This window comes from Adiantum capillus-veneris, chromosome 29 (genome assembly GCF_014529385.1).
Source record: "Adiantum capillus-veneris isolate H3 chromosome 29, ASM1452938v2, whole genome shotgun sequence".
Taxonomy (NCBI): Eukaryota; Viridiplantae; Streptophyta; class Polypodiopsida; order Polypodiales; family Pteridaceae; genus Adiantum; species Adiantum capillus-veneris.
In genome coordinates, this window is record NC_140959.1 from 68,997,798 (window position 1) to 69,012,968 (window position 15,171).

General features: G+C 39.4%; 1 protein-coding gene across 1 annotated transcript; it reads right to left on the reverse strand.

Moving 5' to 3' along the window:
* Positions 1-493: 493 nt before the first annotated feature.
* On the reverse strand, positions 494-1,338 carry LOC147419359 (pterocarpan synthase 1-like). The gene has a single exon (XM_086505597.1). It carries the CDS (start codon positions 1,264-1,266, stop codon positions 721-723), a length of 546 nt encoding a protein of 181 aa, XP_086361723.1. The 5' UTR covers positions 1,267-1,338; the 3' UTR covers positions 494-720.
* Between the last annotated feature and the right edge of the window lie 13,833 nt (positions 1,339-15,171).

Consider the following 15,171-nt stretch of genomic DNA (forward strand, 5'->3'; position numbering starts at 1 on the left):
CTTGTCCAAGGGATGTCTTGAGTGCATGTTCCCTCTTAATGTTATAGATTTATCTAAATCTTTATGGGGATTTACTAAGACATCACCTACCGCAATTCATCGTCTACATGAATATTGGCTAAGTTGTAAGTTCTTCTCTTCGACAACTTATGTATGCAACATTTACACACAGCTAAGTTCATGATGAAAAATTCAGCTTGTAAAACATAGTTATTATTAAGGTTGACCTTTGAGCAATATTAAGGTAGCACCTTCTCCCAATTAAGGTCCGTTCGAAATGGGATAAGTGCAAAACCTATTTCTTTGATGGATGATGCGAGATAGAAGGATGTGCATAAGGATTCTGCAATGATGCTATCATAAGTAGAGTTAGCCAAAGAATCATGTATGGTGAGGGCCTAAAATTGATGGCCTTTTTTCTTGTCAAGGGCCATTTTTCGTGTCAAAGCAAGAGCTCAAAAAAACATATCCTGTCGTTTGACATGCTAGAATGTATGAATCCCTTGTCAATTTCTCATGTGCATTATACGTATATGTATGTCTATACATGAAAACTATGTGGATGTTTGTCTTTCTTGTGCATATATAAGTAAACATACCATGTTATACAACGCATATGAAGGGGACTTGGAAAAGTTACTGACAAAAGAAATTTGACCAGTTAATTTTAGGCCTTGGAGCAAGGTTTATTGAGGCTAATTAAGAAGTGCTAGTGTATGATTAACTAAGGAAGACGGAGTACTGGAGCACGACGGGGGGGGCGGAGACGAAGGCGATGGTGGCGTAGCCATTGGCAAAGCGGAAGGTGCCGGTGCCGCCAACGACGGCGAGCTCGACGGGGAGGCCGCTAAAGCTGGAATCAATGAGGCCGTGGAGGGCCAGCGTGCCGGAGGAGTCGCCGTCGTCGTAGAAGAGGGTGCTGAGGAGTTGTTCCAGGATGGGCGTGGAGTCGACGGTGCCGTTGAAGACTATGCCCAGCCCCCGCAGAACCCCGAGGCTTTCGGAGCTTTCGCTGGGCTCGGCCGTGACGGGCAGGTCGAAGGCCGCCAGGGGCCCGAAGCGCGGGTTGCCGGAGGTGGCGTTCAGGATGGCCGTGTTGGTCACGCCGGGGAGGATGTGTATGTAGAACACCAGCTGCTTCGGCTGGGCCTCTGCGCTGTCGGCGTAGCAGCTTCCTGCTATAATGAGCATGCACGCCGCCGCGCTTAGCAGCACTCGGCGCAACTCATATGCAAATGCAGCAGCTTTGGCCGACGCCATATTCATGACAGATCACTGGGCGTGCTGCACCTGCCTAAGAAGCTGAGTCTCGTTAGAGCTTGATACCCTTCTCGCGTTGCCCACTGCCTCGATCTTGTACTGCGATCTTCAAACATCCGTGTCATGCGGCGTTGTCAAACCTCGTCATGCCACGTTCATGCCATACGTGCCCCGATCAGCTACTAACTATACGATCCTCTAGACGAAGATGTGAGAGCGAGAAAGAAAGATACATTAACGTCTATAAAAGGCCTCTAGCTGTGCCGTCCCCCTCATTCATCCTTTATCATATCATATCATATCATATCATATCATATCATATATATATATATATATATATATATATATATATATATATATATATATCTATCTATCTATATATATATAGATAGATAATATCATATATAGAAAGATGAATAATAATTATGTCTAACGTTAGTGCCACGTTATGCCCCGTTGATTGTATATGCTCATGATATATTACCACGAATAAGGGGAGAGTCTAGGCTCTCATCACAACTTACATATGGTTTATGCATGCAATGAAGCCCTTTGATGGGATCAAGGACGAGGGTTGCCGTTAGTTTATAAGATCGTCTAAAGAGACGAGGACATTGTTTTTCTAAGTTTAATTTGATGGATTTATTATGCCTAACTATCAAATTATAGTCATCTAAGTATATAATTTATTCTCTTAATCAATCTATTTGACTATTTTTATTAGTTACTACGTGACTATCTAGTTACTTAAAAATAGATGATTTATATTGATATCTACCATGTCCTACCCATTTTGGAAATGAAATTCTTTCCGTTAAACAAGGGGAGAGGAGTGGATGGGAGCAAATGTCAGAGGAATAGAGGTGAAAAGATGAAGGCCGAGCCAATAGGCGTGGGTTGACATGTCAAAACTAGGTGAAGAGTATATTATACATTATCAAATGTGAACCTCGATCCTTACTCACTATGCACTTACGCTAGTAAATGACCTCGCTTGGAGGCTTGCTAATGGTTGCTGACCTACTTGCTACCACTTGTTGGTGTTGGTAGAAGCTGTTGAAGGATGGGATGGTTGCCCATGCATTTAGACATCAATTGCTTTTCATCAAGGTCCCTTGATTGATTGGCCATGCAGGTTGGCTACTAGTTTTTCCTAATGTGTTGGTGAGAGGGCATCCTATAAGGGGGAGCAACTGGTTAAGAAAGTAGCACCATATAGGTAGAGCTACAATCATCCACCAAGCTTGCCCCGAGTCTTTTATGCTTGCGATCAATCATAATCGAGTGGCAAATATGATCTTCAAGCAAGGAAGACACAATAGTGTAGGATCCCAGGATGTGCCACCTTACAAAGTGCCGGATGAGAAAGTAAAAAATACTCGCCACATATCCTAGATTGAGGGCCCTCAAAAAGATGGCAAGAGCGTGGCGATTGGGAGGAGGCCATGAAAGAGGTTGGCTTGGGGCTAAAAAGTGCACTCACCAATATAAAGAGGACCTCATGGCTTTATCTCAAGGAGAGGAACTGGGAGGCTCAGGCTATGTCCTACCCATTTTCAAAAATAAAAGCTTCTATTAGTTGGGTGAGTCAGGGATAGATTATATTGAATGGTATTATGTCAAAACCTTAGCTTTCATTGTGTAGGCTATTGGAACTTGGAACGTGAAGAGTTCGTCAGGGATAGATTATATTGAATGGTATTATGTCAAAACCTTAGCTTTCATTGTGTAGGCTATTGGAACTTGGAACGTGAAGAGTTCGTGCATGAGAGTTGGTTGGCATGTAGAGGGGAAGACCTAGGCATGTGAGAGTTGATGGAGGTACAGGCCTACATCGTGGCTCTTGGCAAAAATGGCTTGGATTTTGGATGAGTTCTATGTGGTCCGCCATGGCCAGGTATCCTTGTAGAAGCAGCAACACAAGCAAGAGACGGTCGTGCTGATATATGCATGGTGATATCTGTCCTCTTTCTCTACTCGCGATGTCTTTCCTCTTTCTCTGCTCTTGCAATAGTGCAAGCCATGCTGTTTGAGATCTGTCGAGAGGAGATTGGCTACTCTTGTCTCTCGGGGGGGGGGGGGTCACCTTAAAAAAACATAACTTATCACGTGCGTTCAACAAAAGGGTATTTAAGGTTTTTAAAACTTACAGAAATATGTACACGGAAGGATACTATTTTTTCAAACTTGAAAAAAAATTACAGATTTCAAAAGAAAAAGGTACATTATATTTCTTAAAAATCTCACAAATAAAGGGTTTTACAAACATGCCTTGAACGCACGTGATATGATAGTTTTACACACCCTGAAACCCCCAAGTCTTCTCTCCTCCAAACCTTGCCATGGATTCTAACTTGCAGTAGCTCATCGCATTAGATCTCTCTCTCTCTCTCTCTCTCTCTCTCTCTCTCTCTCTCTCGTGACCTGCTACATGGCTCAAGGTTGGCTTGACTCACATGCACTCGAGAAGTTGAAAGGGGTTGAATGTGAAGAAAATGTTATTCTAAGAGAGCTCAATTGCTAGATGTCAAAAGGAGCACGGTCGAGTTGAAGTGAGAAGAATGAAACCAGGTGCATATAAAGGTGCATTAATCAAGCCATTGAGGCAGGTCACTCATTAGTACATAGCAATTTTGAGCAATACGGGTGGTGTCATTTCACAGCAACAAAAATTGCACTCAAATAGAAGACTCCCTCAATACTTGTTAATGGATTTAGTGTACTTAATATGAATTCATCCTCGAGGCATCCATAACCAAGGTGGAATTGTTCCAAGTTGTGATAGGTAAATGATACCATGAATCTAATTTGGCATGTTGACAAAACACCTATGCATTTTGCGATGTCTTTATGAGAGTTGTTTTAGTTTCATGAAGACGGTAGTTTATAGCAACTATATAAATGCAGGCGCTTTGTTCACATCACAATAGATGGATTCTCCCAAGATTCCATATCTCTCAAGAATCCAAGGCCCTTTGCCTCCTAAAAGGGAGTAGCGAGAGACACTACTTGATCGCATGTCTGTTCTTCGCAATCTCTTTAAAGCTGGTGGCCTAAGCAATGCAAGCAATTTCCCGTGATCTTGATGAATGCATTCGTCAACCTAAAAGAAAACCACACAATAATGACAATGTCATCTATGCAAGTTAGAGATTGATCTGCCTACATCGCCATAGACGTAATGGTCTTGTCTTTGTTTCTTCCCGTTACATCCTCGTCCCTTACCTCTCTCTCTTGCTTGACATGTTGTCTCACCATGCTTGCAGCATGTCCTCTTCTCCCACCTCCCTCTTTTCTCAACACCTCGCCTCACCCACTTTTTCTTTGATTTGGATGGAAGGTATCTCCTTCGATACCCTCTAATGAAACCTCTTTCAAATGGTGTGCGTGCGTGCTTACTTGGAGACATGCATTTGTATTGTGTATGTATGGTGGGGTGCTTTCTTTGATTGCAGTTAAATACTTTGTATTGCGTATATATGGTGGGGGCTTGCTTTGATTGTAATTTAATAATCGTCTTTACCTTTTGGTATGCTTACGGTGGTGATAAATTTTTTTCTCATTTGCGTGTTGTGAATGAGGATTATAAATTTTGGACCATGCGGCTAGGATTGGTGTTGGGAGCACTCCACTACAAGAGGTTGTGTGCTCTTGTGACGCTGTTAGCGACGGAAATACATTGGGTTTTTATAACCCCCGACGTTGCTAATAGCATCGCTACGAGAGCGTCGCTATATGCGTTGCTTTAGAACCACCGGGTTATAATCTCGTCTTTATTGGTCAATACCTATATTTTTGGGTACAAGAAATTTACAGACCCACGTCTACATGATACTGCATGTAGTGGACAAAAACCCTTTGCCTCTTCTCTAGCTGTAGCACTTCACAGCATCTTAACATCTTTTCACAATAGATCTTTTCATTTTTCGTCTAACTCTAAACCCTAAACCGTAAGTAATTCTTGCGTGGACTCGATCTAACATAAATAAGCGTAAATCTAAATAAACGTAAATCTAACTAAAAATAAACCTAAATCTAATTTAACGTAAGTCTACATCTAACCTAATCTTTAACACTAGGTTGGTAACCTAACAGGACATAAAAGTGTCCTTTCAGGGTTTTGAAAAAAACCTCCAAAACCATAGTAGATCCACACATTTTGTAAAATCCTTTCATGAGGTTATAGTTCAAGGCCTACTACACATGGAAAAAATAAGAAACTTGTAAAATTTCTCATCTTTTGGTCACACCAAGCCTCCAAAGTTGATGGACCAGTACATTTTCATCAAAACAGTCATTTCTTACGTTTTGTTGCATAAAAATAAGATTAGGGATTTTTGTAGGACTTGAGATAAATTCCCTGGTTAACTTCAATGGGTTGGTGATTAGAACATATGATTGATTCTCACTCACTATTTTTTGTTTTGCCAAAAGAAATAGGTACAAAAAAGTTGAATTTTTACCATTCTGCAAACCTATCATCAAAGTTTCTATAGCCACGCTCAATACAAATAATATATGCATGTTTTCTTAGTTCCCTATTGTCCTTTAGGTTCATAAGGATCCATGGAGCATGTCAAAAGAATAATACATCTCTTACCAAGGGGAATCTTGGGGACAAAGATGAAGTGCTAAATACAGCAAACATGAAAAAACTGGGTTCAACATTATGAGTTGTAGAATCCCATAGAAACTATTCAATATCTATCCAAATTTGATCCTTACGATGAGATATGGTTACTACCTACAAAATGCATGTAGTTGTCACAAGAAAATAACAATATTGAAAAAGCTATACTTCATATACTAGAATGTTTTGTTTTCTTCTATAATTGAAAAAATCAACCATCGTTGTCTACTATGCAAAATAGGGTATTAGGTGTCCCAAAACTCAAGGAATATTAGCTTTATGTTACAATATGCGACATAGAAAATCAAAACTGCATTTGGATATCATGAAATCCACCAAAAAAATCATAGAAGAGCTAAAATTGGCTAAAAAACAGGATTTGATCATTTTTGTAATTTGGTCATAACTTACAACTTTAACATTTATTTCTCTCTAGAAGCATCAGGACATGCTGAGGACTACTAAATATAGTTCTCTAGCATTATAGACCTCAGAAACATGAGTTCTAGAGTGGTATAGTTGCAAAAAGTTGAAAAAAGCCAAAAACAGGACCCGTTTTTTCACACAGTTTAGGTTGTGAAATGTTGTGCAAGGACAAGGTTAAAGATGGAATTGATATTCCAAAAAAATGTCGAGTTTTTTTCAGCTCATGAGACAACTTTCTAGATAGATAGCACCTCAAAATCCATTTTGAAACTCTTGACATAATTCAAGGAAAATGGTCACTTAACAGGACATAAAAGTGTCCCATTACCAACCTAGTGTTAACGCTCCCACTAGACAAGATAAGCATATGGCTTCCTTGTTGACCTAAGATGCAACAACATACTCTATCTTAGTAGTAGCACATGTATAATTTTGGAGACATGATCGCCAAGATATAGTTGCTCCAAAAAACAAGAAAGCCTAACCAGATATACACCTCTTTTTGTCCACACAACCCACATAATCTCCATTCGTGTAAAGCACAATTGATGAAACATTATTCTCAAAGTACAAGCACTTACTATTTGTGCCTATAAGATATCGAAGGATATACTTAATTTCTTCCTAGTGCCTCTTACCAAGATTTTCCAAGTATCTACTTAACACTCCCATTGTAAAACTTCAATGTCTAGTCTAGTGGCTACCATGGCATATATAAGAATAACAATTGCCAAAGAGTATGGCACTTTAGTCATTTTTGCTTTTTGAACATCTGACTTTGGAGCTTCATCCTTATGAGTTTAAAATATGCTTACATTGGGGTATTGAATGACTTCCCTTGCATAATAAAACATCACAAGACTTTGTGAACATACTTCGTTTGAGATAACTTGAGAATTCCACGTTTTCTATCTCTCTTGATACACATACCAAGAAAATGGTTTGCATAATTTCATAGCAAACCATTTTCTATAGGCATCTTCTTTAATTGTCCAATCTTCCTAGCTATTAGCAAGTCATCCACATACAAAATCAAGATGACTAGAGAACCAACAATAAGCTTTTCAGTATATAATTAGTGATCCTCTTGACTCCTTACCTAACCTTGAGATTGCATGAACTTGTCAAATTTTTGGTATCACTACCTTGAACTTGGTTTTATGCCATACAATGCCTTTTTAAGTCCACAAACTAGCCCTTGCACGCTTGGCTTTTCAGGATTAACTTCAAAACTTTCTACTTAAAAGCAAGCCTTATACTTAGGATATGGATCTTTTGTTGTGTGCTTCATCTTATACACCCATTTGCAAGGTAAGGATTGTTTTCCCTATGGAAATTTGACTAAATCCCAGTTTTCATTAGCCACAATAGAGGTATACTCTGGTTGCATAGCCTAGTGCCATATTTTGCTATCTTCCATCGATTAAATAGCCTCTTAGTAGTAAGTTGGTGCATCATCGTCCATAATCAATACATGATGTATTCCTTGCTAAAACCTTTTAGGTACACATGACACTCAAGAAGACCTTGTCAATGCCTAATTGCTAGACTATGCTCTACTAGTGGCAAGTGCATCACCAGTAAACTAAGTTATCTCTATGGTAATGTAGCAGAATTGGGCTAATAACATAAAATCATTCCATTAAGGACATTTCTTATGAAAAGAAAGAGAGTGATTGATTGAAGATAGCAACAAGAAACATCATATCGAGTTATCTTGGCATGAACAATAACTTGCAAAAGAGAGAGAAATCAAGATTGACAATGTTTTTGGGTTAAGATTGAGAGGTCTTCTAGGTGTACACCACATTGGAGGGTATCTAGGGTATTTTCCCCACCATGTTCCTTTGTCTCTCATATAGACCATGAGTTGACTCTCTTCCCCTCAAAACCCCACATCCCCTCCTATGAAGATGCATTTATGCATCTTGAATTTACTCAAAAACCCTTTATAGCCCACATGGAGCATCTTTTCTCAAGAATGTTTTCCATGCTTATGCAGATCACAATAGAAACTAGTAACTAATGGGTTTTCTCTCACAAAAGAAGTACCCATCATACAAGGTAGACTCAAAAGTTCATCCCAAATCATTCGCAGGCCTACCCTCAGAAGACATCCTAGCCTGGTTGGTCCACTTTCAAAATATTGCTAGATATCAAAATTGGGATGACAGTTGAAAGTCATTGGAAGTTGGTCCACTTTCAAGATGTTGCTAGCTATCAAAATTGGGATGACAGTTGCAAGTCATTGGAAGTTTACACAATGTTGGAAGGTGTCATAGCGACATGGTTTGTGCAACAATCAAATCAAGTGAAGAGCTCTTGGCACTTAATCAAACGACAACTAGTACAAAAGTTTTCTCATCAATGTGTGACACAATCAACACTACACCAGTTAAATCATTTGAAACAAAATATTCTACAGGAATCATTAGCTCAATTCTCTTTCAAACTCAACCAATTGTTGTTAAGGGATGATGCTACCATGTTTATTTTCTATGGCCTAGGCTACATCATGACATCTTTGGGTGGGTTTGTTGATCAAGGACCGACCTCTTTCCATGAGGAAATTCAAATTTCCCAAAGGATAAAATCCAACCTTCAACCTAATACTAATTCCAAACACCATCATCATGCCACAAAAAATTGTTCACTATTGGACACACCAACACCTATGGATCAAGATGTCTAGAATGCATAATTTGGAAATCCGAGGATGAGGCGATCAGATTGAGATGCTCAAGGCAAGCAAAGGTGTTTTCAATGCAACATGTATGGACATACTAGAAGGCGTTACCATAGAGCATGACATCCACATGTTCAAAATTTTTAATTAGCTAGCCACAGTTGCTAGTTTCACAAAGTAGGAAAACATCTAGGTGGGTGGTTTCTAGAAGACATCCTCTAGCATTAGATTGCCTAAAATTCCTTTGAATGCTTAGTCTTGATACATTGCAAGTACAAAACTTATCTATTGAAGTAAATCCTGGATTTAGGTAACTCTATTTGTTGCATACCCACTACCACTTCCACATCTATCAAGATGGTGTGACACTATCAATCACCAAAGAAAATCCAACTTATCAATGAGGCTATCATTGAGATGTTGCAAGAAGCTATTATTGTGCCCTCCAAATAGCACATGGTCCTCATATCTCAACTTGTGTGCAAAGTAATGAAAAATATTGCTTTTGTATCGATTTTTCTCTACTGAATGCAATTACCCAGCATAATAAATTTCCTCTTCCTCATTTAGACAAGCTCTTACATGATTTAGGACGCGCTAAATTCTTCATATCAGTCGACCTCACCTCAAGATAATGGTACTTCTTATACATCCTACCAATGCCCACAAAATAGCATTTCACACTCCAATCACTCTACCATTCCAATCACATGCCATTCAGAACATCATATGCAACAAGCACCCTCCAACAAATGGCTAACTCAACTTCTGTAGATTTGATCTGAAAGAAGGACATTGCTATGTATTCAAATGATATACTTATTCATACCACAACATGGGAGGAGCATCTAGTAGTACTCAAAGAGGTCCTACCACTCATCTAGAAGTACAATATTATCGTAGTTCAAAAAATGCATATGGGGTGCTACTCAGTTGAAATTTTTGAGATTTCTAATTTCTAGAAACATTGCTAAAATTCAATCTTACCCATAGCCCCAAGTAAGTCAAAATATTTCTAGGGCTAATTAATATTAGTTACCGTGTGTACCACACCTACTTGAAGTGACTTAGTCCCTTTGCATGTTGCTCATGAAAGATACCAAATTTACTTGGTCTCAGGCATGTGAGTGTAGTTTTAAAAATTAAAGCTACCAATTCAAGATCCACCTATATGTGCATGGTAGTGATTTCACCATCTACCCCGACCACCAGTCCCTCATTAGCATGTTCAAAAAATCCCATCCACATAGCTCATTACTCCATTGGATTATAGCATTACAAGAGTACACTTTTATTATCAAGTACTACAAGTTGGGGTGCTAATAACATCATGGCAGATCCTCTGTCTTGTCTTACCTACCTTACAAACACCACCACTACAAATCCTGAGGTTTAGCTCTCTAAATTGGTTGTTCCTCGCTTGTTCACAACCTTGCCTCTAGATTTGGCTAAAATCATTGAACTACACCATTTATACCCACATATTCAAACACTTACTCACCAACTTCACATGATCTCACCATTTGACCAACCGTAAAATTTACACATGAAAGATAGCACCACCTACTAGTCCTCTCATAGATCTCCTTACCACATTTACCTTCTTGCATCACTCCAAAGCCAATTCATTCATTACTTTCATTGTCTCCCTTTGTTTGGGAACTTAGGATTTCACAAAGTGTCAGCCAACATGTGTCAATGTTATTCTTTGCTCAAAATGTGTTAGTCCATCGACTCTAACTGTTTCATGCACTATACACTTTTCCAATCATTCAAAAATCCTCAAGGTCAGGTAGGACACTTATCTCCCATACATGCATTAGAGCCATTCCAACTGGTAGGATGGGACATAATTGGGCCATTTTCTCAATCCATCAGTGGGAATAGATACATCATGGTACTCTTAGAATATGTCACAAGTAGTGTGAAACCAAAGCTATCCAAGATATCACAGCACATACAATAGCTAGCTTCCTACTAGAGATTATTTTACGTCAAATATGTCCAAAATCAATAATTTTTTACCAAGGTAGAAAACTCAAAAGGGAAGTGATCAGTATCATTACTAAGTGTTTTGGCGTAGAGCAACAATTCACTTCCTTGTATCATCCTCAATCTAATGGGTTGATCAAAAGAATGAACAAAAAAATAAAACAAATATTGGCCATGTATGTTGTCCCTCTGCATCAAAATTGGGATATGGTTTCTCCCTTTTCCCTGCATGCCTATAACATGGTAGTTCAAGCATCAACAAAGATTAGTCAGTCCAACTTTGTTAGAACTCAAACTAGTCTTATCCTTTGATCTTCACCCTCAACATCCATACAAAAAATATGGACCTCCTTGATTGATACAAGTACCTCATTGCAATGCAACCCCTACTACATCATGCCGTCCATACCAAGATGCACCTCTCCCAACAAAGGAAGGCTACTATGATGAAGGCTACAAAGCCAAGGTGTATAGAGATAACCAACAATAAGCATCTATTTCCCCTTGCAAAAGATAGTATTGAGTGAGTCTCTCATTCATCACTCATCAAGGCCATGCACTATTCTTCAACGGAGAGAGAGAGAGAGAGAGAGAGAGAGAGAGAGAGAGAGAGAGAGAGAGAGAGAGAGAGAGAGAGAGAGAGAGAGAGAGAGAATGCCATCTGCTAATTAGATACTACAAATTAGCATCATGGCAAGGTTTGAAGGAGAGAAGAGTAGCTAGGTTCCTCTCAATGGGTCTCAAATAGCAAGGCCTATGGTGCAACAAGAGCAAAGAAAGAGGAAAGACATTGCAAATAGCGGAAGAGGAAAGACATCACCATGCATATATCAATAGGACCATCTCCTCCTTGTGCTACTACTTTGATTAGGACACCTAGCCATGACGCACTGCATAGAACTCATCCAAGGCCCAAACCATTGTTATCAAAAGCCACACCTATACCTCCATCGACTCTTGCATGCCTAAGTCTTCCCCTCTACATGCCAACCAACTCTCATGCACGAACTCTTCACCTTCCACTTTCCAATAGCCTGTGCAATGAAAGCTAAGGTTTTGACATAATACCATTCAACATAATCTATACCTGACTTATAGAAGCATTTCTCAAAATGGGTAGGACATAATCTAGTAGCCCGAGCCTTCTAGATCCTCTTCTTGATATAAAGCAATGAGGCCCTCTCTATATTGGTGACTGCACTTTCCAGCCCCAAAGCAATCTCTTTCATGGCCTTCTCACAATGACCTTGCTCTTGCCACCTTTGCATGTCCAGGATATGTGGCTAGTACTTTTAACTCTGTCATCTAGTACCTAGTAAGTGTGGCACATTCTAGAATGCTACATTGCCATCTTCATTCCTTGCAATTGCTTGAAGGCCATATTGCGACTTAATTATGATTGATTGCAAGCATAAAAGAATTTGGGCAAGGTTGGTGGATGATTGTAGCCTACATTTATGGTGTTGCTTCCTTTACTAGTTGATCCCCATTATAGGAAAAACCCTCACCAACACATTAGGCAAAACTAGTGGCCAACCCACATGGCGAATCAAGTGAGGGACCTTGAGAAAAAGAAATTGTTGCATAAATGCATGGCCAACCATCCCATTCTTGAGCAGATCCTATAAATTAACACCAACAAGTGGTAGCAAGTAGGTCCACGTGCAATCATCAGCAAGCCTCCAAGCGAGGTCATTTATTGGTGCAATTAGTGCATAGTGAGTAAGGATTGAGTTCAAGTTTGATAATATACAATATGCGCTCTAGCCTAGTTCCAACATGTGAGCCCATGCCTGATGGCTCGAGCAATTCATTTGCTAACCTCTATTCCGTCAACATTTGCTCCCGTCCACTTCTTGCCCGTCATTTAATGTAAAGATTGAGCACTTCATCTTCTAGCCTCTCCTTCTTCAATATTTGCTCCCGTTCACTCCCCTCCCCTTGTTTAATGGAAAAAAATTCATTTCCAAAATGGACAGGACTACCACTATTCCAATATTAATATTAGAAGGCTTTGATATTGTTGTTAATGTAAAAGACCTAGCTTCCTTCCAGATTCAAAGAATTTTAGATAAATTTAGTCTAACGCAAGTAATTCAACAACCAACAACAATTTATGGCCCTAGAATACATCACATTTGGGCGAGTACAAGCTTGGCCCCATTTAGTATTTATGGGACCAAATTCATACATTGGTTAGACCACTCTATATTACATAAATCTTTGTGTAAAGCACACACGTGGCTTAGGTTAAAAGTCCATTTTGTGTATTCCCACCTATAGAAGTGGGATGTTAACTTCAAGTTTGGAATTGAGAGTTTGACATAACTGCCACAAAACTTAAGAGATTTTCAGATGCCTACCATGCTTACTTTACAAACTGAGCAATGCCACAAGACTAGTGTGCCAAAGGAGATGACAAAGTAAGATCACAATCTTGAAGGTGGTCCTTCCAATAGGGTTTGATTCCTGAGATGCTTGTGTTATTAATTCATAACATCTTTTGTCGCCATACTCACAATTGTAAGTGGGAATGTTGTATTAGCTCAAAGATGAATTACAACAAACCTCAAGCACTATGCCTTGAGGAGGCAATAGTTCTAGAAATATTCTCTTCAGTCAATAAGGAGAAAGGCTTAAAAGAAAAGTATGATCTAGTTCTAGGAGGTAACACAATCAAGAACCAAGCTACTCTTGTTGGAACTCAAATTGTCTAATACATCTATCTCAAACAAATATGGATGATAATGAACCTATATGTCTTTGAAAGGCCCGTCAGGCGATGGCCATGTACACAAAAATCATACAAGAAAGAAGGGAATTCATGTTCAACATAGAAAAAAGTAGGATATCTAATGAATGGATAAAAAGTCTAATAGAGATCATTGCTCCCAGTCAATAAGTAGTAAGGCTTCGAAGAAAAGTACTTTGTTTGTTTAACTTTTAACATCTTTGATTGTTGTGAATAGACTACACTATTGGATGTTGCTTGCAAATTTATTGCCATTGCCAACACAACCAAATGATGAGGCTTTGCCAAGAGTAGCAACTTACATGATTTGGACCTGCCAAATGCTCTACTTTGTTACAAAAGATTTTTAATAGTTTTTTACTTGTTCGGAGATGCCTTGAACGCACGTGATATGGTAGTTTTACACATCTCGAGTCTTCTCTCCTCCAAACCTTGCAATGGGTTCTAACTTGCAATATTTGATCGCATTAGACCTCTCTCTCTCTCTCTCTCTCTCTCTTGTCGTGACGTGCTATATGGCTCAAGGTTGCCTTGGCTCACATGCACTCGAGAAGTTGAAAGAAGTTGAATGTGAAGAAAGTGTTATTCTAAGAGATCTCAATTGCTAGATGTCAAAACGAGCAAGGTCGAGTTGAAGTGAGAAGAATGGAACCAGGTGCATATAAACGTACATTGTTCAAGGCAATTGAGGCGGGTCATTTATTAGTACATAGCCATTCTGAGCACTACGGGTGGTGTCATTTCACAGCAACAAAAATTGCACTCAAATAGAAGACTCCCTTAATACTTGTTGATGGGTTTAGTGTACTTAATATGACTTCATCCTCGAGGCATCTACAACCAAGGCGGAATTGTTCCACGTTGTGATAGGTAAATGATACCATGCATCTAATTTGGCATGTCAACAACACTTATGCGATATCTTTGTGAGAGTTGTTTTAGTTTCATGAGGACAGTAGTTTAGAGAAACTATATAAATGCAGGCACTCTGTTTACATCACAATAGATATATTCTCCCAATATTTTATCTCTGTCAAGCATCCAAGGCCTTTTGCCTCCTAAAAGGGAGTAGTCAGAGACAGTACTCGATAGCATGTACATTCTTGGAAATCTCTTCAAATATGGTGGCCTGAGCCATGCAAGCAATTGCCTCTGATGTTGATGAATGCATTCGTCAACCTAAAAAAACCACACACTAATGAAAGTGTCATCTCTGGAAGCTGCAGATTGATCTGCCTACATTGCCATAGACGTAATGGTCCTGTCTTTGTTTCTTCCCATTACGTCCTCGTCCCTTACCTCTCTCTCTTGCTCGACATGTTGTCTCACCATGCCTACAGAATCTCCTCTTCTCCCACCTCCCTCTTTTCAGAACACCTTGCCTCACCCACTTTTTCTTTTACTTGGATGGAAGGTATCTCCTTA